This window comes from Elephas maximus, chromosome 23, assembly GCF_024166365.1.
Source record: "Elephas maximus indicus isolate mEleMax1 chromosome 23, mEleMax1 primary haplotype, whole genome shotgun sequence".
Lineage (NCBI taxonomy): Eukaryota > Metazoa > Chordata > Mammalia > Proboscidea > Elephantidae > Elephas > Elephas maximus.
In genome coordinates this window covers 17,090,584-17,116,703 of record NC_064841.1, presented here as the reverse complement: position 1 = coordinate 17,116,703, position 26,120 = coordinate 17,090,584, and the positions used below count along the sequence as shown (strand labels likewise).

The 26,120-nt window shown below is 41.6% G+C and overlaps 1 protein-coding gene across 11 annotated transcripts in view; it reads left to right on the top strand.

Annotated features, from left to right (window-relative positions):
* Positions 1-6,872: 6,872 nt before the first annotated feature.
* TRPC1 (transient receptor potential cation channel subfamily C member 1) overlaps positions 6,873-26,120 on the top strand; it is a 228,262-nt gene continuing 209,014 nt past the window's right edge. For 3 of the 11 annotated variants that reach the window (XR_007515045.1, XR_007515044.1, XR_007515043.1), the window contains exons 1-2: positions 7,289-7,535; positions 20,945-21,099. Coding sequence is in view for 5 of the 11 variants with exons in the window: in XM_049867130.1 (XP_049723087.1) it covers positions 7,361-7,535; positions 20,945-21,099 (330 nt within the window). In the remaining 6 variants the exon portion in view is untranslated. The other 8 variants (XM_049867130.1, XM_049867128.1, XM_049867133.1 and 5 more) reach the window with 6 other exon arrangements.

Genomic DNA, 26,120 nt, shown 5'->3' with positions numbered 1-26,120 from the left:
AAAAACGCTGTGTATGTAGAAATGTGTCCGTATTTTATTTCAAGAAAAAATACTCAAGGTTGAAAATCAGTCTGGCATAAGGTGATTTTTCCAGAAAATGAAGGAGAACAATTCCTAAATTATTGAAACGATTCTGTTAGACTCTTCATTCCTTTGGGGGTGGAGTAGTCCTTTCACGTGCAGAATTTTAGTAGAGAAAAGAACAACTGTATAATGACTACAAATTTAGTTTGTGCTAAAATAATTTGAGTTAAATTAATTCATTAACAAAAATTTATTATCTGTTATGAGCTGGACACTGGGGTTTTGGCTGAGAAAAAAAATACAAAATCTTCTGAGCTCATGAATCTTATATCTTGGTGGAGGGAAACAGACGATAAGCAAGCAAATAAGAATTTCAGGTAGAGACAAATGCAGTGGAAGGAATAAAACGGGATAACGTGACAGAGATTGACTTGGGAAATGGGGTGGGAGGGAAGTTCTCCCTAAGGGTGTGCTACCTGGCCTGAGATCTGAATGATAAGGGACCAGCTAGGCGAGTGTTCAGGAGAGCAACGAGTACAAAGGCCACGAGGCAGGAAGAATCTTGTGGGCATTTCAAGAAAAGAAACAGGAAATGCGGCTCAAGAGTAGCGAGGGAGGGATTCTATTCTGCTCATAGGAATAGATCTGAATCTGCACTTTCTCTTCCGCATCTGGATTTGTGACTGTTCTTCTCTCGTACATGCACCTTGGGTGAGTTGCTCTGAGTAATGTACTGCTCCTGAACCTTACCTGCAATTGTTCATCGCAACACTACCATTGGTCTCCGTATCACAGATGCAGAATCCATAGAGGGTGATAACTGACCCTGAAGTTTGCAGATCACGTAGGGGATGTTAAAATATCCCAAGTTATATTGGATAAAAGGAGCCCTGGTGGAACAGTGGTTAAAGTGCCCAGCTGCTAACCAAAAGGCTGGCGGTTCAAACCCACCAGCCACTTAAAGATTTACAGCCTTGGAAACCCTGTGGGACCTCTACTCTGTCCTATGGGGTCACTGTGAGTTGGAATCAACGACATGGTAACGGGTTATAGTGGATGAAGACTGCATCAGAGAGGCAAGAGAGGATTTTCTGCATCTGAGATGATCCAAGAAACTCACGAAGTAACAGGATGCAATTGCAACACCGGTTTACTTTTTTTTTTTTTTTGTATATGGATTATTTAATACTCGTGGTTATAAAACATCGTTATCCCCTAATTCAAGTGTAAGAAAGTGGTACGGCAAAGAAAGGTGTCTTACTACTACAATCTTTTTTTTCCTCTTTTTTTTTTTTTTTAATTGCACTTCAGATGAAGGTTTACAAAACAAACGAGTTTTCCATCAAATAGTACACACATCGTTCTGTGACACTGGTTAACAACCCCACGACATGTCAGTGCTCTCCTTTCTGAACCCTGGGTTCCCTATTACCAGCTTTCCTGTTCCTTCCTGCCTTCCAGCCCCTGCTCCAGGGCTGGTGCGTCCCTTTAGTCTTGTTTTTTCCATGGACCTGTTCGATCTTTTTTTTTTTTTTTTTTTTTTTGTTCGATCTTTAGCTGAAGGGCGGACCTCAGGAGTGACCTTATTACTGAGCTGAAAGGGTGTCTGGGGGCCATACTCTCAGAATTTCTCCAGTCTCTGTCAGGCCAGCAAGTCTGGTCTTTCTTTTTGAGCTAGAATTTTGTTCTACATTTTTCTCCAGCTTTGTCCGGGACCCTCTATTGTGATCCCTGTCAGAGCAGTCAGTGGTGGTAGCCGGGTACCATCTCGTTGTTCTGGACTCAGTCTGGTGGAGCCCGTGGTAGATGTGGTCCATTAGTCCTTTGGACAAATCTTTCCCTTGTATCTTTAGTTTTCTTCATTCTTCCTTGCTCCCAAAGGGGTGAGACCAGTGGAGTATCCTAGATGGTGCCTCACAGGCTTTTGAGACCCCAGATGCTACTCATCAAAGTAGAATGTAGAACATATTCTTTATGAACTATGTTATGCCAGACGAACTAGATATTCCTGGCGATCATGGTCCCCACAGTCCTTGGCCCAGCAATTCTGTCCCTCAGGGAGTTTGGATGTGTCTATAGAGCTACCATGACCTTGCCTTGTACAGGTTGTGCTGGCTTCCCCAGTATTGTGTACTGTCTTACCTTTCACCAAAGTTTCCACTTATGTATTGTCTATTAAGTGTTTTTCCATCCCCACCCCTCCACTCCCTTATAACCATCGAAGATTGTTTCTTTTTATATGTAAACCTTATCATAAGTATTTATAGTAATGGTCTCATACAACATTTGTCCTTTTTGTGATTGACTTATTTCACTCAGCATAATGCCGTCCAGATTTCCTCCATGTTATGAGATGCTTCACAGATTCATCGTTGTTCTTTATCGTTGCATAATACCCCATTGTGTGTATGTACCATAGTTTTTTTATCCATTCATCTGTTAATGGGCATCTAGGTTGTTTCCATCTTTTTGCTGTTGTGAATAATGCTGTAATGAACATTGGTGTACATATGTCTGTCCATGTGATGACTCTTATTTCTCTAGGATATATGTCTAGCAGTGGGATTGCCGGATCATATGGTATTTCTATTTCTAGCTTTCTGAGGAAGCACCATATCGTTTTCCAAAATGGTTGTATCATTTTGCATTCCCACCAGCAGTGCATAAGTGTTCTGATCTCCCTGCAGCCTCTCCAACATTTACTTCCTGTTTTATTGATTTGTGCCAGTAATGCCGAGGTGAGATGGTATCTCATTGTGGTTTCGATTTGCATTTCTCTGATGGCTAGAGATCCTGAGCATTTCCTCCTGTGTCTGTTGGCTGCTTGAATGTCTTTTTTTGTGACGTGTCTGTTCATTTCCTTTGCCTATTTTTTAATTGGATTATTTGTCTTTTTGTTGTAGAGGTGTTGGATTTTCTTGTAGATTTTGGAGATTAAACCTTTGTCTGATTTGTAATAGCCATTTTTTTTCCCCCAGTCTGTAGGTTCTCTTTTTACTCTTTTGGTGAAGTCTTTTGATGAGCATCGGTGTTTAATTTTTAGAAGATCCCAGTTATCTAGCTTATCTTTTGGAGCTTGTGTATTGTTGGTTGTGGTTTATATCCTGTTAATGCCGTGTATTAGGGCCTCTAGCGTTGATCCTATTTTTTCTTCTGTGAACTTCATGGTTTTTGGTTTTATATTTAGGTCTTTGATTTATTTTGAGTTAGTTTTTGTATATAGTATGAGGTATGAGTCCTGTTGCATTTTTTTGTTTGTTTGTTTTTTTGCAGATGGACATCCAGTTTTGCTAGCTCCATTTGTTTAACAGACTGTCTTTTCCCCATTTGATGGACTTTGGGCCCTTGACAAAGATCAGATGACCATAGGTGGATGGACTCACATCTGAGTTCTCAATTCTGTTCCACTGGTCAATGTATCTGTCGTTGTACCAGTACCAGGCTGTTTTGACTACTGTAGCTGTATAGTAGGTTCTGAGGTCAGGTAGTGTGAGTCCTCCTACTTCATTCTTCTTCTTCAGTAGTGCTTTACTTATCCGGGGCTTCTTCCCTTTCCATATAAAGTGAATGATAAGTTTTTCCAACTCTTTAAAGGATGTTGTTGGTATTTGGATCGGGATTGCATTGTATTTGTAAATCGCTTTGGGTGGAATTGTCATTTTCACAATGTTGAGTCTACCTATCTGTGAGCGTGGTATGTTTTTCCGTTTATGTAGTTCACTTTTGGTTTCTTGCAGTAGCGTTTAGTAGTTTTCTTTGTATAGGTCTTTTACATCCCTGGTTAGATTTATTTCTAAGTATTTTATTTTTTTAGGGGCTATTATAAATTGTATTGTTTTCCTGATTTCCTTTTCATCACTTTCTTTATTGGTGTATAGGAATCCAACTGATTTTTGTACGTTTATCTTGTATGCTGCTACTCTGCTGAATCTTTCTATTAGTTCCAGTAGTTTTCTCTTTGAGTCTTTTGGGTTTTCTATGTATAGTATCATACCATCAATATGGGTTTACTTTAAAGGAGGAATGTCCCAAATACTTTGGTATGCCTCCTAGGATTATCTACTAAAGTAGGTTGGAATTCCCCCAATCTTTGGAAATTAACCCAGTACTTATGGGAGTCCTCTGGATAAGGAATCAATCACCTAAGCCCAGAAGCTTGAAAACGCATCATATTAAAGTAGTTTTTGAGTCAGCCTCCCCCCCCAAAAAAAAATTATATAGAGAGAATATTTATCCTAAAATACTCAGGAATGTCTGGATGAATTGGGGTTATTCTGCTACTGACTAAAACTTTTGTGGGACTACTAACCCCAATTCGTCTAGAAGTTCCAGAGAATTTATCCAGAGGACTCTCATAAGGACCGGATTAATTTCTAAAAGAGGTGTCACCCTGAGTCAGAATCGACTGGAAGGCACACAGCAACAAAGAGTGTCTAAATACACACACAGATATGCGTATAAACACTGCTTACTGGCCACAAGTCTACAATGAGTGATTTTGACATTCCACAAACTTGGAACTGTATTAAACATTATGGAATGGAGACTTACAATCTGGGTGGGGCATAGACAAACAGGAGCCCCGGTGGCGTGGTGGGTAAGAACACAACTGCTGACCAAAAAGTCAGCAGTTTGAATCCACCAGCCCCTCCCTGGAAACCCTGTGGGGGCAGTTCTAGTCTGTCCTATAGGATTGCTATGAGTCAGAATTGACGGCAATGGGTTTGGTTTTGCTATAGACAAGGAACCCTGGTGGTGCACTGGTTAAGCCCTTGGCTGCTAACCCAAAGGTTGATGGTTTGAACCCACCAGCTGCTCCACAGGATATAAAGATGTGGCAGTCTGCTTCGTAAAGAGTACAGCCTGAGAAACCCTGTGGGGCAGTTCTACTCTGTCCTGTAGGGCTGCTGTGAGTTGGAGCCCACTTGACAGCAGCGGGTGGGGTTTTACAGACAAGACAAAACAACTAAATGATACAATAGGTAATCAACTATTTTGAAGTCTGTACACACATAAAGATGCCGGGAAAGATGGGCAATCTTGCTATCTGCTAAGGCCTCTTACAGAAGATCTAGAGAGGACTCCGAATGATAGATTTGGGGCCGAAGGTGTTGGCAGAGATGAAACAAATCAACCTGAATGGAGTAGGAGGTTGTTGTTAAGGTGACATGGAGTGGATTCCAAGTCATAACGGCCCCATGTGTGCAGAATAGAACTGCTCCAGAGGTTTTCAAGGCGTGGCCTTTCTAAAGCAGATCGCCAGGCCTTACTTCTGGATGGGCCTGAACTGCCAACCTTTCGGTTAGTAGTTGAGTGCTTAACCATTTGGGCCCCTAGGGGCCCTGAGTAGGAAGTATTCCCCTCAAATATAAGATGCTGAGGTAAAATTGAAGCCGCCTCCGCGGCTTCCCCTGCTATGCTGCAGTTTTCCCCCTCCCTCCCTCGTAGCCCGCCAAGCCGAGGTTTCTAACTGCACCTTGGCCCAATCGCGCCGTTGGCCCTGCCCGTGGTTTGAATTTGGCACCGAAATCCCACGCATGCGGAAACCAAGATCTCCAGGCATGCACAGGACCTGAAGAGCCGTAGGCCTGAACTTGACCCCGACCTGAACTTCCCGGGAGAGGAAGGTGTACTCTGGCACACAGCTGCACCCAAGCCCATTTGCTGAACAAAATGTCCCTTCCTTTGCTAAATGAGTCAGCACCTAGAACTCCAAATATGGACATGGGAGGGAGCGGAGTGTTGGATTTTGGGTGCCAATCCCGCCCCCCTCCCAGGGACTGGAGGGCATAAAAGCTCCAAGCTCCCCTGGGGCTGGGAGCCTGTGGTCCTTTAGGTTGCTAGGTTCCACCTTGCTCCTTATTTGTGCAAACAATAAATTTCCACTTTGTTTCCCTTGCCACTGGTGGTGTGACTTCTGTCTTATTTTGATCCGCTAATAGGACAGGACAAAAACCCTCTTTCGCACACAAATTTATGTATTGCTTTAAAGCCTGAAATCTTAAGTGCACAATTAAGGTTTTGGTACAATTTGTCGTGGGAAGCAATAGTAATTATTCAAGAGATGTAACTTCCAGCTTTTCTCCCTAGCTTTTTAAGATGCAAGACAACAGCAATATTCTATAATGGATAATTTGCTTTAAATAGAACCTTGATAAAAAATAAATTATTCAAGGAAGTAGCACTTACTGAGCTTCAGTCAGCTTTTGCCTGAATAACAAGGCCATCTTTCAAAATGAAATTGATAAATGTAAAGAGGAACAGGAAACCACTGGAACGACTGTGATGGAGAGCAGGTCCTAAAAATACGCTTTGCCGTTGGTTTCATATCAGTAAGTACACTTGAATTCGTGGAATAAATAAATGTGTGACGCCAGGAATGGTATGGCAATTTCAGATCACAAGAGAGTTGTTAAAAAATACGGTCTTTAGAAATGAGGTAGCCAGCTCGATGTAGGTACGCAGATGGACACATGCGGGGCTCCCTCCTTTCAGCTTTAGGTAGCGTGCACCGGAATATAAAATGCTCTTGCAAAGGGCACGAGGGGTTTCGACTGAACGTTAAGTCGTCAGAAACTCAATTAGCATACCGCTGCATCTTTAGTGAATGTGCGCAGGAGACAGCGTGGAAACCGCCTGCCACCAGCAATTTCTGCGTGGAGAGGGTGGAACGGGCCGGTCCCCTCCTCTGCGCGCGAAGCAGCCCGCAAGCGGCCGGGGGGTAGGTGGGGCGTCCCTCGAGCCCGCCCCCCCAGGCCCCGCCCACCCCGAGCCGCTGGCCCCTGAGCCCTAGCTCGGCAGGCCCCGCCCCGCTGTCGTCGCTGTCGCCGAGCGCAGGATGACGTGAGGAGAGAGTCGCGAGCATCTCCTCGGGGCGCAGCTCGACCGCCGGCTCCACGGCCCCGGAGCCCGACGTGCGCAGAAGCGCCTCTCAGGGCTCCTCTCCCACCGAGCCCTCGTCCTCCACGCGGGCCGGGCCGCCTCCCACGCGGCCTCTGCGGCTCCTGGCACGGCCCCGCGCCCGGCTGCTGCCCTGGCGCGCGCCACCCTGTCGTCCCCGGACGGGCGCGGACCGGCTCGGCCGGGGCGCCGGCGGCTGGGAAGGGGGCGCTGGCCCCGGGCCCGCGCATGCGCCGCCAGCAACCTGGGGCTGTCTGTGGAGGGCGAGTGCTGGCTCCGAGGGGAGACGACACCCTGCGGGGCCAAGGGGCCGCGCTCCCAGGCGGTCGGGGGAGCGACTCACCCCTTTTCCAGCAGCGGGGCGGGGCTGGGGCCGGAGCCGGGGCCGCTGGGGGCCCCGCCCCCGTCCCCCGGCCTGCCCCCGTCGTGGGCCGCGATGATGGCGGCCCTGTACCCGAGCACGGACCTCTCGGGCGCCTCCGCCTCCTCCCTGCCGTCCTCCCCATCCTCCTCTTGGTCGCCGAACGAGGTGACGGCTCTGAAGAATGTGCGGGAGGTGAAGGAGGAGAACACCCTGAATGAGAAGCTTTTCTTGCTGGCGTGCGACAAGGGTGAGAGCTGGCCCCTTTCCCCGCCTTCGGGACGCCCCTGCCCTGCGCACCCTTCTTCCTCTCCCTGCCTCAGTTTACTCGCGGCGCACTTTTTCCCACGCGCCGAGCCTGCGCTCCCGCCGCGCTCGCTGCCTTGTCGGTGCCGCCCGCACCGCCTCTGCGCTCCCAGTGCCGGGCTGGCGGCGGGGACTGCTCTGGCGTGGCTTCCCCTCGTGCTGTCCCATGTTTAGGTAGCACCCCGAGGACCCGAACATGGGGGTCCTAGCCCCGGCTCTGCCTTGGTCTACCTCTCGGGACCTCAGTTCTTTTCTTCTGGGGGCCGAGGGGCTTTGTCTCCTTTCACTGGGACCTTCTAGTCCAGAAATTCCACGACCCTGCCTTAAGGTTTCTCGTGTTTATGGGCTCTCACTGGGTTTCGTTTTTTTTTTTTTTTTAAGATTTTACTTCTCTTATTTCGCTTCAGCTGCCCGGTGCCTTAGCCAATATATGTTCAGTGACTATTGAACGGAGTTAGGCATCTCTATATCATAGCTGGAGATATATGAAGTAAGCAGAACGGGAGAAATTCTGCCTTAGCCCCTAAAACTTTCTTCAGCCCTATGGAACAGCTTTGATGGTTCGAGCTGTTTTGGGAGAGAAAGGTTTATTGCTCCCGAGCCTTCTATGGGAAATGAAGGTAGTGCACAATAATTACAGGGCAAAAATATGTGGACTGTATTTAGTATGCTTTCTTTTTTTAAATCTAGAAATTGATGGCTTTTATGGCCATATTAAAGTCTTCATTGAAGCCTGCTTTCTGGTGATGCCTATAATAAAAGGAGTGGGAAGTTGATTGCCCCAAGACTGCTTTTATTTCCTACTTGTACAAAAAGCACTGAAAATTTTCTGCTTCTAAACTTATGTGGCTTGCTGTACAGTGGCCATGCTCACTGAGGAACACTTTGTTTAGAATAATGCAGACCTCCAAAACAAACCGAGGGCCGTTTAGAGTGCGGAAGTATCCGCTACGGAGGATTTTTCGTCTGTGCCCCTGTGGTTGCGCCTGTGTTTTTAATAAATGACCATCACCCTAACCTCCTTACTGGTTTTGAAAGAGGATTTTATTTCCCCAACTTTTTGAAAAAAACGTTGACATAAATAAGGTCTAACTACCTCTGTTGTCAATCCACTTTTATGTTCTTATGTAACGGTGTTAAATACTGTGAAAAGCATTTGTTAAAGTTCACCAGGGACACAACTTTGAGTAGTCTTGGAAATGTAAAGAAAAATAGCATATAGATCTGTAACCTCACAAAAGTTATGGCCTGTGGATTATGTAAAATTATTTAGTATTGCTGGAGTAGCTTGCCTGAGTCCTCGTTCCTCAGAAATTCTCTGCCAGAGGAGGAGAGAGATTGTGTGTTGTACCGGAATGAGCAAGCAGCTGCTGCACCCGCCCACGCTCAGTGTGCTGTGGTTGCAATAAAGCAAACGGAAAGTATGTCAAGAAAGGGAGTTTGATATTCCTGCCAAACTGAGGACAGAGGAATATCGTGATGGGATATGGCTGGAGTGGGTACTTGTGTATTTAGGAATACTACGTCACACATCTCAAAAGGGAGTTTTAATGTAGTCTATCCAGTAGTGCCAGCATAAACAGTTTGATATCCTTTGTCAATTCCCATTTTATAACATCATTAAGATCCTGGGAAAGATTTGTCTTTTGGGGATGAGGTGGAAGCTAAATATGCATGCTTTTGTTTCCCATTTACAGGAAACCCTGGTGATACAGTGGTTAAGTGCTACTGCTGCTAACCAAAAGGTTGGCAGTTCCAATCCACCAGGCATTCCTTGGAAAACTCTGTGGGGGCAGTTCTATTCTGTCCTATAGGGTTGCTATGAGTTGGAGTCGACTCGAAGGCAATGGGTTTTGTTTGTTTTTTTATATAAATTAAAAGTAAAAAAATTTTTAAATGATTGGATAAAATAAGTATTTCCTATGGTTCAGTATGTTGAAACAAGTTCTTGGATTAGATTTAGAAAAATGGCATATTTCTTATCCATACTTTATGGTATAAACTTACATTAAATAATAAACTTAAGTTATAGGAATGCATTTTTTGTTTACATTTGTATTCTCTAATATTGTTGAACTTTGTTGTCATTAGGTGCCATCGAGTTGGTTCTGACTCATGGCAAACATGTATACAACAGAACGAAACACTGCCCAGTCCTTCTCTATCCTCACAATCTTTGTTAAGCTTGAGTCCATTGTTGCAGCCACTGTGTCAGTCCATCTTGTCGAGGGTCTTCCTCTTTTTCGCTTACCCTCTACTTTACCAAGCATGATGTCCTTCCCCAAGGACTGGACCCTCCTGATAACATGTCCAAAGTATGTGAGATGAAGCCTTGCCATCCTTGCTTCTAAGAAACATTCTGGCTGTATTTCTTCCAAGACAGATTTGTTCAGTCTTCTGGCAGTCCATCGTATATTCAATATTCTTCGCCAAGGCCATGATTCAGATGCATCAGTTCTTCTTTATTAATTGTACAGCTTTTGCATGCATATGAGATGATTCAAAATACCATGGCTCGGGTAAGGAGCACCTGAGTTCTCAAAGTGATATCTTTTCAACACTTGAAAGAGGTCTTTTGCAGCAGATTTGCTGGATGCAATACATCACTTGATTTCTTGATTGCTGCTTCCATGGGCATTGATTGTGGATCCAAGTAAAATGAAACACTTGACAACTTCAGTATTTTCTCTGTTTATCATGATGTTGCTTATTGGTCCAGTTGTGAGGATTTTTGTTTTCTTTATGTTGAGATGTAATCCATACTGAAGGCTGTGATCTTTAATCTTTATCAGTAAGTGCTTCAAGTCTTCTTCACTTTCAGCAAGAAGGTTGGGTCATCTGCTTATCATAGATTGGGTCTTCCTCCAATCCTGATGCCCCGTTCTTCATATAATCCAGCTTCTCGGATTATTTGCTCAGCATACAGATTGAATAAGTATGGTGTAAAATACAAACCCTGACGCATACCTTTCGTGACTTTAAACCATGCAGTATCCCCTTGTTCTGTTCCAATGACTGCCTCCTGGTCTATGTACAAGTTCAGCATGAGCAGAATTAAGTGTTCCGGAATTCCCATTCTTCACAGAGTTATCTATAATATGCTATGATCCACACAGTCTAATGCCTTTGCATAGTCAGAAAACACAGATAAAACATCTTTCTGGTATTCTCTGCTTTCAGCCAAGGTCCATCTGACATCAGCAACAATATCCCTCATTTCACATCTTCTGAATCCAGCTTGAATTTCTGGCAGTTCCCTGTCAGTGTACTGCTGCAACCGTTCTTGAATTATCTTCAGCAGAATTTTACTTGTATGTGTTATTAATGATACTGTTTGTTAATTTCTGCATTCTGTTGGATCACCTTTCTTTGGAATGGACAAAAGTGTGGATCTCTTCCAGTCAGTTGGCAAGGCAGCTATCTTCCAGATTTCTTGGCATTGCATCCATTTGTTGAAACATCTCAGTTGGTATTCTGTCAACTCCTGGAGCCTTGTTTTTTGCCAGTGCCTTCTTCCTTCAATAACATCAGTTCTTGATCGTATACTGCCTCCTGAAATGGTTGAACATCGACCAAGTTTTTCTGGTACAGTGACCGTGTATTCCTTCCCTGTTCTTTTGTTGGTTACTGCTTCGTTCAATATTTTGCTTGTAGAATCCTTCAGTATTAGCACCTCGAGGCTTGAATTTTTTATTCACTTCTTTCAGCTTGAGAAATGCTGAGCGTGTTCTTCCCTTGTGCTTTCTAACTCCAGGTCTTTGCACATTTCATTATAATACTTTACTTTGTCTTTTCAAGCCACCCTTTGAAACCATCGGTTCAGCTCTTTTACTTCATCATTTCTTCCGTTCACTTTACTAAATACTAAACCTTGTTTAGTATTACCTAACCACATCTAAAAGTAAAACGTTTTCTAAAGTAGCAATAATGTGAACTATTATATTGGAACCTTCGTGTCACCAAATGGCAAACATTTATTAAAACAGAGACTGCGGTAGAGCACGTGTGCCTTTCAAAGATAATTTCAGTTAATCCTCATAACCCCATGAACCGGATTTGTTCTTATCTCTGTTTCACAGATGGAGGCTTTCACAAAAGGAGGCTTATCAAAATTTTTTAACTAATATGTCCAAGGTTAAAATTTTTTTTTTTTAAGGCTAAATTAGTTAGGAACTAGTAGGACTGGGATCTGTCTTGATCCTGCATTCTTAACCACTATGTTTTATTGATCTGGTTGTAGTCGAATGAATGAAAATCATTTGTATTAGGAAAGACGCATCCACATGTAGAGTTACCAGTTCAAAATTAATTTGCTTTCTATGAATGTTTTATAAACCTTTTCTGTGTATTTATCCAGTAAAGGTAAAAATCACGCATGGTACTTTTGTAGCACCAGAGTAAATCCACTCTACAACATCTGTGTTTCTCATCCATTTCATTTAGCAACTTTTTCTACGTGTGCAAAAAAAAAAAAAAAAAACCCAAAAAACAAAAAATGATGACATACCACACTTAGGGAAAATTCCTAAAGCAAAAATTTTGGAGATGAGGTGGTTATATGTGTGTGAATGGATGGGCCTTTGAAAGGAGTGTACAGCTCAGGGAGTAAATTAAAAAAAAAATGAAAGAGAAAAGAAGATTTTATAGTTCATTTAAAAAAAATTTTTTTTTTTTTTTTTTTTTTTTAAATAACTGGCTTTTATGTAAATGGATTCAATAGGTCTAGTCAAGTGTTTGAGCCCTAGCGGTGCCGTGGTTAAGAGCTACGGCTCCTAACCCAAAGGTTAGCCATTCGAATCCACCGCCTCTTCGGAAACACTATGGAGAAGTTCTCCCCTGTCCTGTAGGGCTGCTATGAGTCAGAGTCAACGTGACAGCAGCAGGTTTGGAGGGAAGTGTTGGAGTCCTTGGTGGCACAAACGATTAAGAGCTGCACTACTAACCGAAAGGTTGGTGGTTTAAATGCGCCCAGAAGTGCCTCCAAGGGAAGACCTGGTGATCTACTTCCAAAAGATCATAGCCCTGGAAAACCTTCTAGAGCTAAGTTCTGCCCTGAAAAACACGGGCTCACCGTGAGTCAGAATCAGCTGCAGGGCAGCTGGTTTGTTCGTGTCGTTGCCGTTCGGCAGATGTTGATCCAGACAGTGGCTGCTCAGCAGTGGCTGTTACTGATCTTTAGAATGGGTTGGGATCGTCTCCAAGGTAAAACTGGGTCCTTCCTTTGTATAAAATTTAGAAAGACAAGTGGACTAAAAATTCCTGTGCCAGTGATGCACAGTCAAGTCTGGGCCCTCAAGCCAAATTCTCAGAAAGTACACCCATATTTTTAGACATAGAAACCATCTGCAATTCAGAGCTGCCTATAAATGTGTTGTTTTATGAAATCTTAAGCAATGATTCTTAACACCCATGTGTTTTCCCTCTCTTATTGAGAGTGTGATAATGAGCCTATTTTATTTATTGGAGCTTGTTGGCTGGAGAAAGTGTTAATAATGAATTTATTTAGGGAGCATATAAGCTAAGTCTGGAGCCCGTGGGTGGTGCAAACAGTTAATGTGCTTGGCTGCTAACTGAAAGGTTGGTGGTTTGAGTCCACTCAGAGGCACCTCAGAAGAAAGTCCTAGCAATCTACTTCCAAAAAATCAGCCATGGAAAACCCTTCGGAGCACAGTTCTACTCTGACACTCATGGGTTGCCATGAGTCAGAAGTGGCAACATGCTTTCCACTGGCTTCAGACCCTTGAGCCCTGGCCTGGGAACTGGGGTTGACCAGCACAGAGATGAGGTGTTGGAACCAGAAACTAAGTCTGTTGTTGTTGTTAGGTACCATCAGATTGGTTCCAACTCATAGCGACCCTGTTCACAGCAGAACACAACACTGCCCAGTCCTGCGCCATCCTCACAATCGTTGCTGTGCTTGAGCCCATTGTTGCAGCTACTGTGTCAAGCCATCCTGTTGAGGGTCTTCCTCTTTTTCACTGACCCTTTCCTTTAACAAGCTTGATGTCCTTCTTCAGTGACTGATTCCTCTTGATAACGTGTCCAAAGTATGTGAGACATAGTCTCACCATCCTTCTTCAAGGAGCATTCTTTTTGTACTTCTTCCAAGACAGATTTGTTCGTTCTTTGGGCAGTCCGTGGTATATTCAGTATTCTTCGCCAGCACCATAATTCAAAGGTGTCGATTCTTCTTTGGTCTTCCTTAATCATTGTCCAGCTTTCTCTTGCATATGAGGCGATTGAAAACACGATGGCTTGGATCAGGTGCACCTTAGTCCTCAAAATGACCTCTTTGCTTTTCAACACTTTAAAGAGGTCTTTTGCAGCTGATTTGCCCAGTGCAATGCGTCTTTTGATTTCTAGACCGCTGCTCCCATGGGTGTCCTTAACGACTTCAATCTTTTCTGTTTATCACGATGTTGCTTATTGGTCTAGTTGTGATAATTTCTGTTTTCTTTATGTTGAGGTGTAATCCGTACTGAAGGCTGTGGTCTTTGATCTTCATCAGTAAGTGCTTCAAGTCCCCTTCACTTTCAGCAAGGAAGGTTGTGTCAGCTGCATATCGCAGGTTGTTAATGAGTCTTCCTCCAATTCTGATGCCTTATTCTTCATATAGTCAAGCTTCTCAAATTATTTGCTCAGCATACAGATCCAATAGGTGTGGTGAAAGGATACAGCCCTGATGCACACCTTTCCTGACTTTAAACCATGCATTATCCCCTTGTTCTGTTCTTAGTTTATGTACAGGTTCCGCATAAGCACAGTTAAGTGTTCTGGAATTCCCGTTCTTCACAATGTTATCCATAATTTGCCATGATCCGCACAGTCGAATGCCTTTGCACAGTCAGAAGACACAGATAAACATCTTTCTAGTATTCTCTGCTTTCAGCCAAGATCCATCTGACATCAGCAGTGATATCCCCGGTTCCAGGTCATCTTTGAAGCTGGCTGTGTGTCAGGCAGTTCCCTGTTGATATACTGTTGCAGGCGCTTTTGAATGATCTTTAGCAAAATTTTACTTGTTTGTGATATTAATGATATTGTTTGATAATTTCTACATTAGGTTCGATCACCTTTCTTGGAAATAGGCATGAATATGGAGCTGTTCCAGTCAGTAGGCCAGGTAGCTGTCCTCCACATTTCTTGGCATAGACGAGTGAGTACTTCCAGTACTGCATCTGTTTGTTGAAACATCTCAACTGGTATTCTGTCAATTCCTGGAACCTTGTTTTTTGCCATTCCCTTCAGTGCAGCTTGGACTTCCTTCAATACTGTGGGATATTGATCATATTCTATCTCTGAAATGGTTGAACACCGACCAATTCTTTTTGGTATAGTGACGGTGTGTATCCTTTCCATCTTCTTTTGATGCTTCCTGCGTAGTTTAATTTTTTTCCCGTGGAATCCTTCAGTATTGCAATTTGAGGCCTGATTTTTCTTCTCACTTCTTTCATATTGAAAAATGCCAAGTGTGTTTTTCCCTTTTGGCTTTCTATCTCCAGATCTTTGCACATGTCATCATAATACTTTACGTTGCCTTCTCAAGCTGCCCTTTGAAATCTTCTGTTCAGCTCTTTTACTTCATTTTTTCCTTTTGCTTTAGCTACTTGACATTCAAGAGCAAGTTTCAGAGTCTCTTCTGACACCCATTTAGGTCTTTTCTTTCTCTTTGTCTTTTTAATGACCTCTTCCTTTCTTCATGTATGATGTCCTTGATATCATTCCACAACTTGCCTGGTTTTCAGTCAGTAGTGTTCAGTGCGTCAGATCTATTCTTGAAATGGTCTCTAAGTTCAGATGGGATGTACTCAATGTCATACTTTGGCTTTCATGGACTTGTTCTACTTTTCTTCAGTTTCAGCCTGAACTTGAACATAAGTAACTGATCGTCTGTTCCACAGTTGGCCCCCAGCCTTGTTTTGACTGATAATATTGAGCTTTTCCATCATCTTTTTCCACCATTGTAGTTGATTTGATTCCTGTGTATTCTATCCAGCAGGGTCCACATGTGTAGTTGTTGTTTATGTTGGTGAGAAAAGGTATTTGCAACGAAGAAGTCGTTGGTCTTGCAAAGTTCTGTCATTCCATCTCTGGCATCGTTTCTATCACCAAGGCCACATTTTCCAACTAACTACCCTTCTTCTTTGTTTCCAACTTTAGCATTCCAATCACCAGTAATTATTAATGCATCCTGATTGCATAGTCAATCAATTTCAGACTGCAGAAGTTGGTAAAAATCTTCAATTTCTTCATCTTTGGCCTTAGTGGTTGATGCATAAATTTGAATAATAGTCTTATTAACTGATCTTCCTTGTAGGTGTGTGGATGTTATCCTGTCACTAATAGCGTTGTACTTCAGGATAGAGCCTGACATGTTCTTTTCGACGATGAAATCAGCGCCATTCCTCTTCAAGTTGTCATTCCTGGCCTGGCAGACCATATGATTGCTCAATTCAAAATGACCGATACCAATCCATTTCAGCTCACTAATACCTAGGATATAGGTATTAGTTTCATTTTTGAGGATTTCCAATTTTCCTAGATTCATACTTTGTACATTCCAGGTTCCGATTATTAAAGGGTGTTTTCAGTTGCTTCTCATTTTGAATCATGCCACACCAGCAAATGAAGGTCCCAAAAGCTCGACTCCATCTACGTCATTAAGGTTGACTGTCCTTTGAGGAGGCAGCTGTTCACCAGTCATATTTTGAATGCCTTCCAAACTGGAGGCTCATCCTCAGGCACTATATCAGACAGTGTTCCACTGCTATTCATAATGTTTTCACTGGCTAACTCTTTTAAGAAGTAGACTGCCAGGTCCTTCTTTCTAGTCTGTCTTAGTCTGGAAGCTCAGCTGAAATCGGTCTACCGTGGGTGACCATGCTGGTATTTGAATACTGGTGGTGTAGCTTACAGCATTACAGCAACATACAAGCCCCCACAGTGTGACAAACTGGCAGAGGCGTGAAACTGATTCGCCTCTTCTAAAGTAACTGAGCCCTGGTGGTGCAGTGATTAAGCCCTGGGCTGCTAACCAAAAGGTTGTTGGTTCTACCCCACCAGCTGCTCTGTAGGAGAAAGATGTGGCAGTCTGCTTCTGTAAAGATTGTTGTTGTCAGATGCTGCCAAGCCAGTTCTGGCTCATGGCAACTCTGTGTACAACGGTGCGAAACACTGCCCAGTCCTGTGCCATCATCAGAACCGTTGTTATGCTTAAGCCCATTGCTGCAGCCACTCTGTCAGTCCATCCCATTGAGGGTCTTCCTCTTTTTAGTAGACCGTCTGCTTTGCTTGGCATGACATCCTTTTCCAGAGATTGGTCCCTCCAGATAACATGCCCAAACCATTTGAGACAAAGTTTCGCCGTCATTTCTTCTAAGGAGCATTCTGGTTGTAAAGATTATAGCCTTGCAAACCTTATGGGGCAGTTCTACTTTTTCCTGTTGCATCACTGTGAGTTGAAATTGACTCAATGGCGACAGTTTTTTGTTTGTTTGTTTTGGTTTGGTTTTAACAGTTTTTTGTTTGTTTTGGTTTGGTTTTAAAGTAACAGTTCAGCGGATGGTATCTTTTATCATATTTGTGAGCAGAGACACACATAAACCCTTTAATTTGCTGATGATGTGTAATCAGTTCATTGTGGAGAAGAAGGGAGTATAAAGGGATCTAGTCCCTGCCAACTCTCCATGGAGAGCATTTTCAGGAAACTGGTTTTTCAGTTAATGAATCAGGAGGCCCTTTTTGAAATTTCAGTATGGGTCAAGAGAGGGCAGAATTTCGCCTTTATTACTGGGCACAGCCTAATCTCAGAGTCACATGTCACCTTTTTGGTATGATCTACTACATTGTAAGGAAGGATGTTTTGAGTTCCTAGTAAACTTTGCATACCTTTGGGTAACCCAAAACCAAACCCACTGCCATCGAGTTCATTCTGACTCGTAGGAGCCCTATAGGACAGAGTAGAACTGCCCCCCTAGGGTTTCCAAGGAGCTCCTGGTGGATTCAAACCACCGACCTTTTGGTTAGCAGCTGTCTCTCTTAACCACTGTGCCACCAGGGTTTCCGTCTTTGGGTAGGGATGTATTTAAAACATGCAACGTTTCTTAAATACTATTAAGCTTCTGTTTCATTAACACCTGACTAAATATATTTAGGAGCCCTGATGGTGCAGTGGTTAAACCACTCAACTGTGAACTGAAAAGTTGGTTCAAACCCACTGGTGCTCTGCGGGAGAAAGATGTGGCAGTCTGCTTCTGTAAAGATTTGCAGTCGTAGAAACCCTATGGAGCATTTCTATTCTGTCCTATGGGGTAGTTATGAGTCGCAACAGACTAGAGGGCAGCAGGTTTACATGTGTTTAATGGGATCTCTTTAGCTATTTGAGTTGGGATTTTGAAGTGTATGAGGATGGCACTGGGAAGAAAAAGAGCAAAGCACTGGATATTGCTGAGAAATATTATGTTGACATTGGCCACATTAAAGAAATAATTGTTGTAATGGTGAAAAAAATCGGCAGAAAAGAGAGGTAGGAGAGTACTGAAGACAAGATTTTACTATTTCATAAGTTGCCATCGGACATAGCGTTTCTAAGTATTTTATACAGGAAAGTTTTCCAACTCATCAAAGTTTTAGAATGTACTGGTTTAAAATGCTGCTATAGGAAATGGTTCAGAATTAATTAATGAAAAAATGACTCTTAAATCACTAAAAATTAATGGTGGATATTATACAACAGGAAACACTGGTGGTGTAGTGGTTAATGAGTTAATTAGCAAAATAGCTGAAGGAGGAGTAAGTGACTAAAAGAGAGAACTGAGGAAATTAGCCAGAATGCAGGAAAAGGAGATAGAGGAAAAATAAGAAAACTTGAGAGACACAGAAGCTGGACCAAGAAGGTGTGATGTAATGTTTAATAGAAATTTTAATAGGAGAAAAATTATTATAGGAATGAAGAGACAATGGGTGAAAAAGTTACAGAAATAATGAAGGGCAGATGTCCTCAGAGTCATAAAGCCTAATGAGTTCCAAACAAGATTAATAAAAAATAAATTCCCATCTAGACACAGCATGAAACCAAAAAGAATATAGCAGAATTTTTGTGGTAGCATTTTCTCACTACTAAGATAATAAAACATTCACTTGAAATAAGGTATTACATGTTATTTTCCAGTGATAGTGATGAATTTTCATGATCTACCTGTGAAAGCCCATGGAAGCAGCAGTCAAGAAATCAAAGTACATGTTGCATTGGGCACATCTGCTGCAAAAGACGTCTTTAAAGTATTAAAAAGCAAAGATGTCACTTTGAGGACTAAGGTGCACCTGACCCAAGCCATAGTATTTTCAGTCACCTCATATGCATGCAAAAGCTGTGCAATGAATAAGGAAGACCGAAAAAGAATCAGTGCCTTTGAACTATGGCGTTGGCGAAGAATATTGAATATATTATGGGCTGCCAGAAGAATGAACAAATCCGTCTTGGAAGGAGTACAGCTAGAATGCTCCTTAGAAGCAAGGATGGCAAGACTTCATCTTACGCACTTTGGACATCTTATCAGTAGGGACCAGTCCCTGGAGAAGGACATCATGCTTGGTAGAGGGTGAGTGAAAAAGAGGAAGACCCTCAACGAGATGAGTTGACACAGTGGCTGCAGCAATGGGCTCAAGCATAACAAGTGTGAGGATGGCACAGGACTGGGCAGTGTTTCGTTCTGTTGTACATAGTTGCTATGAGTTGGAACCAACTCCACAGCACTTAACAACAACTGTGACTGCTCAGTGTTGGTTCAACTTGTGACTAAGAGCATCACTTTGTAAAGTGTTTGATAGGAGTTAGATATACAGTTTTTACCATGATTCATTAGTGTCTAAATATTAATTAATAGTGCTATGAGGAAAATATTTCTTTTGGGGACTAGAAGAAAAAAAGTTTTCTTCTTGAGGCAATTAAGGGCATCTGCCATCAGGAAAATGACCTTTTAACTTCTTTCAAAGTGAATGCGAGCTTTAAGGCTGTTGATTTAAAATAGTGGCAAATTTTGTTTGAAATGTTAACAGAATCCGTTGCCCATCTTTCTTATTCGCTTATTTATCCTAGCTTTAGTCATTCTTCTTTATCATAAAATTGTTTGTGTTTCTTTATCTTTCCGGTCTCTACTCTGTTTTTTCCCTCACCTCTTATTCATAGACTTCTAAGTAATAAAAACCCAGTGCCGTCGAGTAGATTCCGACTCATAGCCACCCTATAGGACAGAGTAGAACTGCCCCATAGAGTTTCTGTAAGTATATTTTCAAGTCATTTAAAATAGTTTATTCATCCTGTGTTTAAAAAAAATGAAATGAAATAAATCTCACTTTGCTTTCTTTCTCTAATTAGTATTTCTCTTGATATTTTCCTCTTATTACTGCACCAGGTAGGCTGCAAACAAGGATAGTGGACCCTCAGTGAAAATTATTGCCTTCGTAGTTATTCTCATTTCCCCACATGGGTCAGCTGTTTTGATGTGAGCTAATAAACCCTGGTGGCGTAGTGGTTAAGCGCTACAGCTGCTAACCAAGAGGTTGGCGGTTCAAATCCACCAGGCGCACCTTAGAAACTCTGTGGGGCAGTTCTACTCTGACCTATAGGGTCGCTATGAATTGGAATCTATTCAACGGCAATGGGTTTGGTTTTTGGGAATGTCAGGCAGAAGGAAATCTTCGTGCTCCTGATAAGCTTTATTAATGAGATACATATGCGATTATTGGGAGGGTAGGGAGGAAAAGAATGCATTTGGGGGCATCCTTCCCTTTTAATATATCTACCCAAAGCATATACGTATGGGTTTTACCCAAAGCATATACGTATTCACGGCCGTTTTCCAGTGTGTATTTTCACCTGTACAATCTCTTTATAGCATCCTCCATTTATTACTAGATCCTGTTTTTAACCATTATGAAGTATGAGTAAATGTGTGTATGTATCTGAGATGTAAAACTGAATTTCTCTAATCTCTTTTCTCTTACTTTTCTAGCCTCCAGTTTGTGTTTTAGCATCTTTTATTAAATTGCTTTAAATATCTTCTAAAATTTTCCCTCCTTACTTATAAGCATCCAATTATGAATTTCAAACAAAATTACTTTTATTGCAAACCACACTTAAAAATTTTTCTACTTGGCGTTTTATGCTTGCAGCTGATGTCCACGTTACCAGAACACAAGTTTTCAGCAAGGAAATGCTCACATTTTCTTTGCCCATTTCCACTTACAAAAATAAGCCCAGGTTTTTCATCTTTTAAATCAGCCTTGTTCCTTATAGTCATTCTTAATTAATATGTCATGGATATTAAATTATGTTTGTATATTGTTATTTAGGTGACTATTATATGGTTAAAAAGATTTTGGAGGAAAACTGTTCAGGTGACTTGAACATAAATTGCGTAGATGTGCTTGGGAGAAACGCTGTTACCATAACTATTGAAAACGAAAACTTGGATATTCTACAGCTTCTTTTGGACTACGGTTGTCAGGTACAAGGCTAGATAATTATACCCGTTAGCTGCTAAGTACTGTTAGCTGTGCCTCGATTTCTTTCTATTGTTCTTGCTCTCCTTTTTTTTTTTTCTTCCCCTCTCATTCTTTCACCTTTTATTTGGTTCTGAGTCATTTTAAAATTTTATAAAACAAACCAAAAAAAGCAAATTTTAGGTTGAGTTAGCATTCGACTCTCAAATTTCACTCCCCACAGCCTCCTTGTCCTTTATGTGTTTTCCAGCTTCTGGTAGAGGTTAATTATCAGGAATTATTAAAGCTGATTTTGTCTGTATTACCTATATCGTTGCTATTTATACTACATACCTCAAATTTATACTACATACCTAAAAATAGTACAAATGTTCTTGGGAGCGTTGTCAAGGGAGCAGGTTTAGCTGTGGCCCAGTGTCATTCACAGCCATAAGACCAAAATATTCCTGACTCACAAAGCACTTGTCAGTTTGACTTTGTGTTTCACCCATTAGGTTTTCATAAATTTTTGTCTGAAATTTAATGTTTGCTTCCAACTAAAAGTGAATAAACATATTATTTAACTGGAAAAGATCAACTTTTCTGTTTGTCTTCCTGTCCGTTCAGGGAGAAAAACACATGAGTCCTGAAAGAATTAAAAGAGTCAAGAAATTCTGAAGTAAATTTAGTAATATTATTTTCCTTTCCTTTTTGGTTTGTTTATGATGAGACTTAGCACATTCATGCTGGCCTTTTTTTTTTTTTTTGCATTTAAATGGCATGATTGTGTACTTTATTGTGGGTTTAATTAATAAGGCAGAATTTTTTAAGTGGCTTGAGCATGTACTCAACAGATGTGTGCAAATAGTGGGCACTCGTTTTTTTAAATGTAAGTGGGTTAGTTCCATGTACATTTCTATTATATGTATATTATAATACATGGTACTGTCTCCATGTATATATACTTATACTAAAAAAAAAAAAAAAATGCTTATCCAGCAACCTCAGCTATCCAGAACATAACTGAGAACCGGAAATTAAGTAAAAAAAACTCCGAGCGGCCAGAATAGCTGTCAGGAAGTCTCCAAATTAAGCTTATTTACTTTATTTATAGGAGCACTTCCGGAGCCCTCCTTCAAGACTGTTTTTTCTCATTTTAGTGTCCATTTTGGCAAACTTAGTTATTTAATTTTCCCACACATATAGAATTTGAAAGACAATGGAAGAGGCATGAGGGCTATATCAAAATAAAGTAGGAGCAGTATCTCTGACACTGTTTAATAAAAAGGCCAAGAGCATTAAACGTCTGATAATCTCAGATATATGTGTATATATGTTAGAATGGTAATTAACGTTAATAACAGTGGCCCAGAGTCAGTCAGGAAAAGCTAAATTATATTCAATACCTATTATTTCAGAAGAAAGGAGAAATATAGTACTTCTGAAAACAAAAGTTTCCCACCAAAGTAGTTAAAGTTTTAGAGGTAAATACTTGAAGGCATAAGCTTCAGTTACCTAGAAAATAAGAAACTTAGTCCCTGATGATTCTGGATAAATGAGGTGTGGTATCATAATCATTTTTGCTTTTTTTTATACATATGAGTCTGTACATCCAGTAATACCAATAGCTCTGTAACATACATGGTTCTTTCACATACATGATCACCTTTGAACATCATAACTACCCTCATAGATGTGTAATTTTATACATCAGTAAACTGAGGCTCATAGACTTTAATGAATTGCCCAAAGTTGCAAAATCAGTAAGGGCGAAGCTAAGTTTTTAACCTTGATTCTCTGACTGCAGATCCCATGTTCTTTCCAGTTGACTGTGTTCTGTCTCAGGTTGTCTGTGTCTTCCCTATCAGCCAACGAACGCCCAGGACTTCTCTTGAGGGCGATTGCGAAACTGATTAAGCCAAGTACGGGTTCTGTGCTAAAGGATTGTAAAACTAACTGGACGCTTAAAAGTATATGTGAATTACAAGCTAATTAAACAATACAAAAGTGTGTTTCTTAAGTGCTGATTGGCAATAATTTTTGATTGACCCTGTATATTATTTTGAGGTTTACAAAGTGCTTTCATATATTTTACCTTGTTTTATACCAGTACTCCTCACCTGGGCATTTTGCCCTGCCCCACCCAAGGGGTTGTTTGGAATTGCCTGGAGACATTGTTCGTTTTCACAGCTACAAGGCAAGTTGCTATGGTATCTAGTGGGTAGATGCTAAGGGTGCTATTAAACATTTCAAAATGCATGGGATAGCTCCCACAACAAAGAATTATCCATCCTAAAACGTGAGTAGCGCCATTATTGAGAAACTTCGTTTTATACTTAAAATTTTGTGATTCACAACAAATGTGTTAGAAACGTAGGAAAGGGCAAGATTGCTGTGGATCGTAGCTACCAAGAAAGGTTTCATGGCAGAGGTGTCAGTTGAGCTCAGCCTTGAAATATTAATAATTTTTAATGAACACTTATATTGTGCTATTGTGCTACTCTGTGCCAGGAGCCCTAATTGTCGTTGTTAGTTCCTGTTGAGTTGGCTCTGACTCATGGCCTTATGTGTAACAGAATGAAACATTGCCTGGTCCCGTGCTGTCTTCATGATCGTTGGTACGTTTGAGTCCATTGTCGTGGTTGTTGTGTCAGCCCATCTCACTGAGGCTTTCCCTCGTTTTCTCTGACTTAAGCATCCATTTCTCTGAGTTGATTAACCCTCACAATGGCCCTATGAAGTAGGCACTAGTATTATCTCCATTTTATAGAGAAAGAAACCAAGGTACAGAAAGGTTAAGTAACTTGCCCAAAGTCACCCTGTAAATGGCAAACCTAGAGTTTAAACCTAGGTTCTGACTTGAGAGCCTATGGTCTTCCCTACTACCCTAATCAACTTTCCAAAGTGTATTGGTAGGTACAGAGGAGAGAACAGAGTATGTGGAGAAGATTGTAAACAAAGGTACATGCGGTGTATGTTCTTGGGACAGTCAATTGACTTAGCTATTTTTTTTTTATTAATTTTTATTTTGCTTTAAGTGAAAGTTTACAAATCAAGTCAGTCTCATACAAAAATTTATATACACCCTGCTATATTCTCCTGGTTGCTCTCTCCCTAATGAGACAGCACGCTCCTTTCCACTCTCTATTTTCGTGTCCATTCGGCCAGCTTCTGACCCCCTCTGCCCTCTCACCTCCCATGACCTAGCCTTTTTTAATAGAATATTTGGGCTGGAGAGTAGTGGGAAGTATCAGGAAAAGTCACTAAACAAAACAGACTGATGAAAGGGGCCTTGAATGCCAGGCTAAGGGATTTGGGTTTTATGTGTTAGACAATAGGTATCATTAAATAATTTTTGAAAAAAGGCGTGGCATATGTCCGGTGGTATTTTAGAAGGATAAATCTAGTGACTGTTTCAGTATAGATTGGGGACTGGAGGGTGGGGAAGATGATAGCCTGAGTGTACAGTTTTTACAGTCATCCAGGCATAAAAAGGTTAAGGTCAAAACTGGATTAGTGGCAATAAGAATGGGGAAAAAAGTGGTAGATACGAGAAATATTATGAAGGAAGAATTAACAGAACCTAGTGATTGTTTAGGAGCCTTGGTGGTGCAGTGGTTAAGAGCTTGGCTGCTTACCAAAAGGTCGGCAGTTCGAATTCACCAGCTGCTCCTTGGAAACCCTATGAGGCAGTTCTACTCTGTCGTATAGGGTTCCTATGACTTGAAGTCGACTTGATGGCAGCAGGTCTTTTGTTTGTTTGTTTTAGTGATTGTTTCAATTTGGAGGGAAGGAAATCGAGAAGGATTCCAAGATGATTTGGAAATTTTAAACATGGAAGGCTAGAAGAAGAATGAAAGAAAAACAGGGACCTGAAAAGAAGTCAAGCTTGGGGCAGAGGAGTGGGAATTTTGGGGCAGAGGAATGGGAATTCTGGTTTTAGCCATGTTTATTTGGGGGATTTCAGGCAGTCTTCAGCTGACAGTGATGAAGACTATATCTCTAGGGAGAGGTCAGGCTAGAGAAATAAAGTAGGCAGTGAGGAATTTGGAGATGACCACTGATTTGAGCGTGGCAGAAACCACAGAGAGGAGCAAAGGGCTGATGCAGATTCTTAGTGAGCATCTACATTGAAGGGCATTGGAGGGAAAGGGTTTCATTGAAGGGGACCTTGTGCCTGCTTAAAGATGGCACAGGCAGTTAGGCTAGTGTAGCATTGCAAAAACCAAAGAAACAGGTTTAATACATTGTTTAGAAATCAAGGAGAATGAGGAGGTAGAAAAGGCCATTGGATTTTGAAAGTATGGCATCAGTAGAATTAGAAAAACGGATGGATTTGCAAAGTTTGACGCAGTGAAAGGAAGAAGAAAACTTGAGTGGCAAGATAAAGATAGGATCAAGTCAAATTAGCAAAGAATAAAGAACGATTTAAAGTGTTGGGGGTTGTGGGAGCTGGGGTTGGGGGAATTTCTGAGACTGAAGGATCAAGGTCCTATAGAGGGGAAAAAAAAAAAAAAACAGACCCGTTACCATTAGGTCGATTCCAACTCATAGCGACCCTATAGGACAGCGTAGAACTGCCCCATAGGGTTTCCAAGGAGCAGCTGGTGAATTCGAGCTGCCAGCTTTTGGCTAGCAGCCAAGCTCTTAACCACTGCAGTAGAGTACAAAGTAGAATATCAAGATGGAGAATTTAGCTTTGTGAAGGAATTAAGTCACTTCTTACTCTGAGCTTAGAGGAAAGAGTATGAGAATTGTAGAAGAGAAAAATTCTGAGATGAGAAGAAAAATAGGGACCTCATAGATACATAATAAATAGATGGTTTGAATAGATTTTAATTGTCGTTAGGTGTCTTTGAGTTGGTTCCAACTCATAGCGACCCTGTGTACAACAGAACGAAATACTGCCAGCTCCTACACCATCTTCACAATTGTTGCTTTGTGTGAGCCCATTGTTGCAGCAGCTTTTAATTAGGAATGATCAAATATCTGTGATAAATTGGGAAACAAAACTAGTGGAGACATTCTGTATACCCATAGATATTTT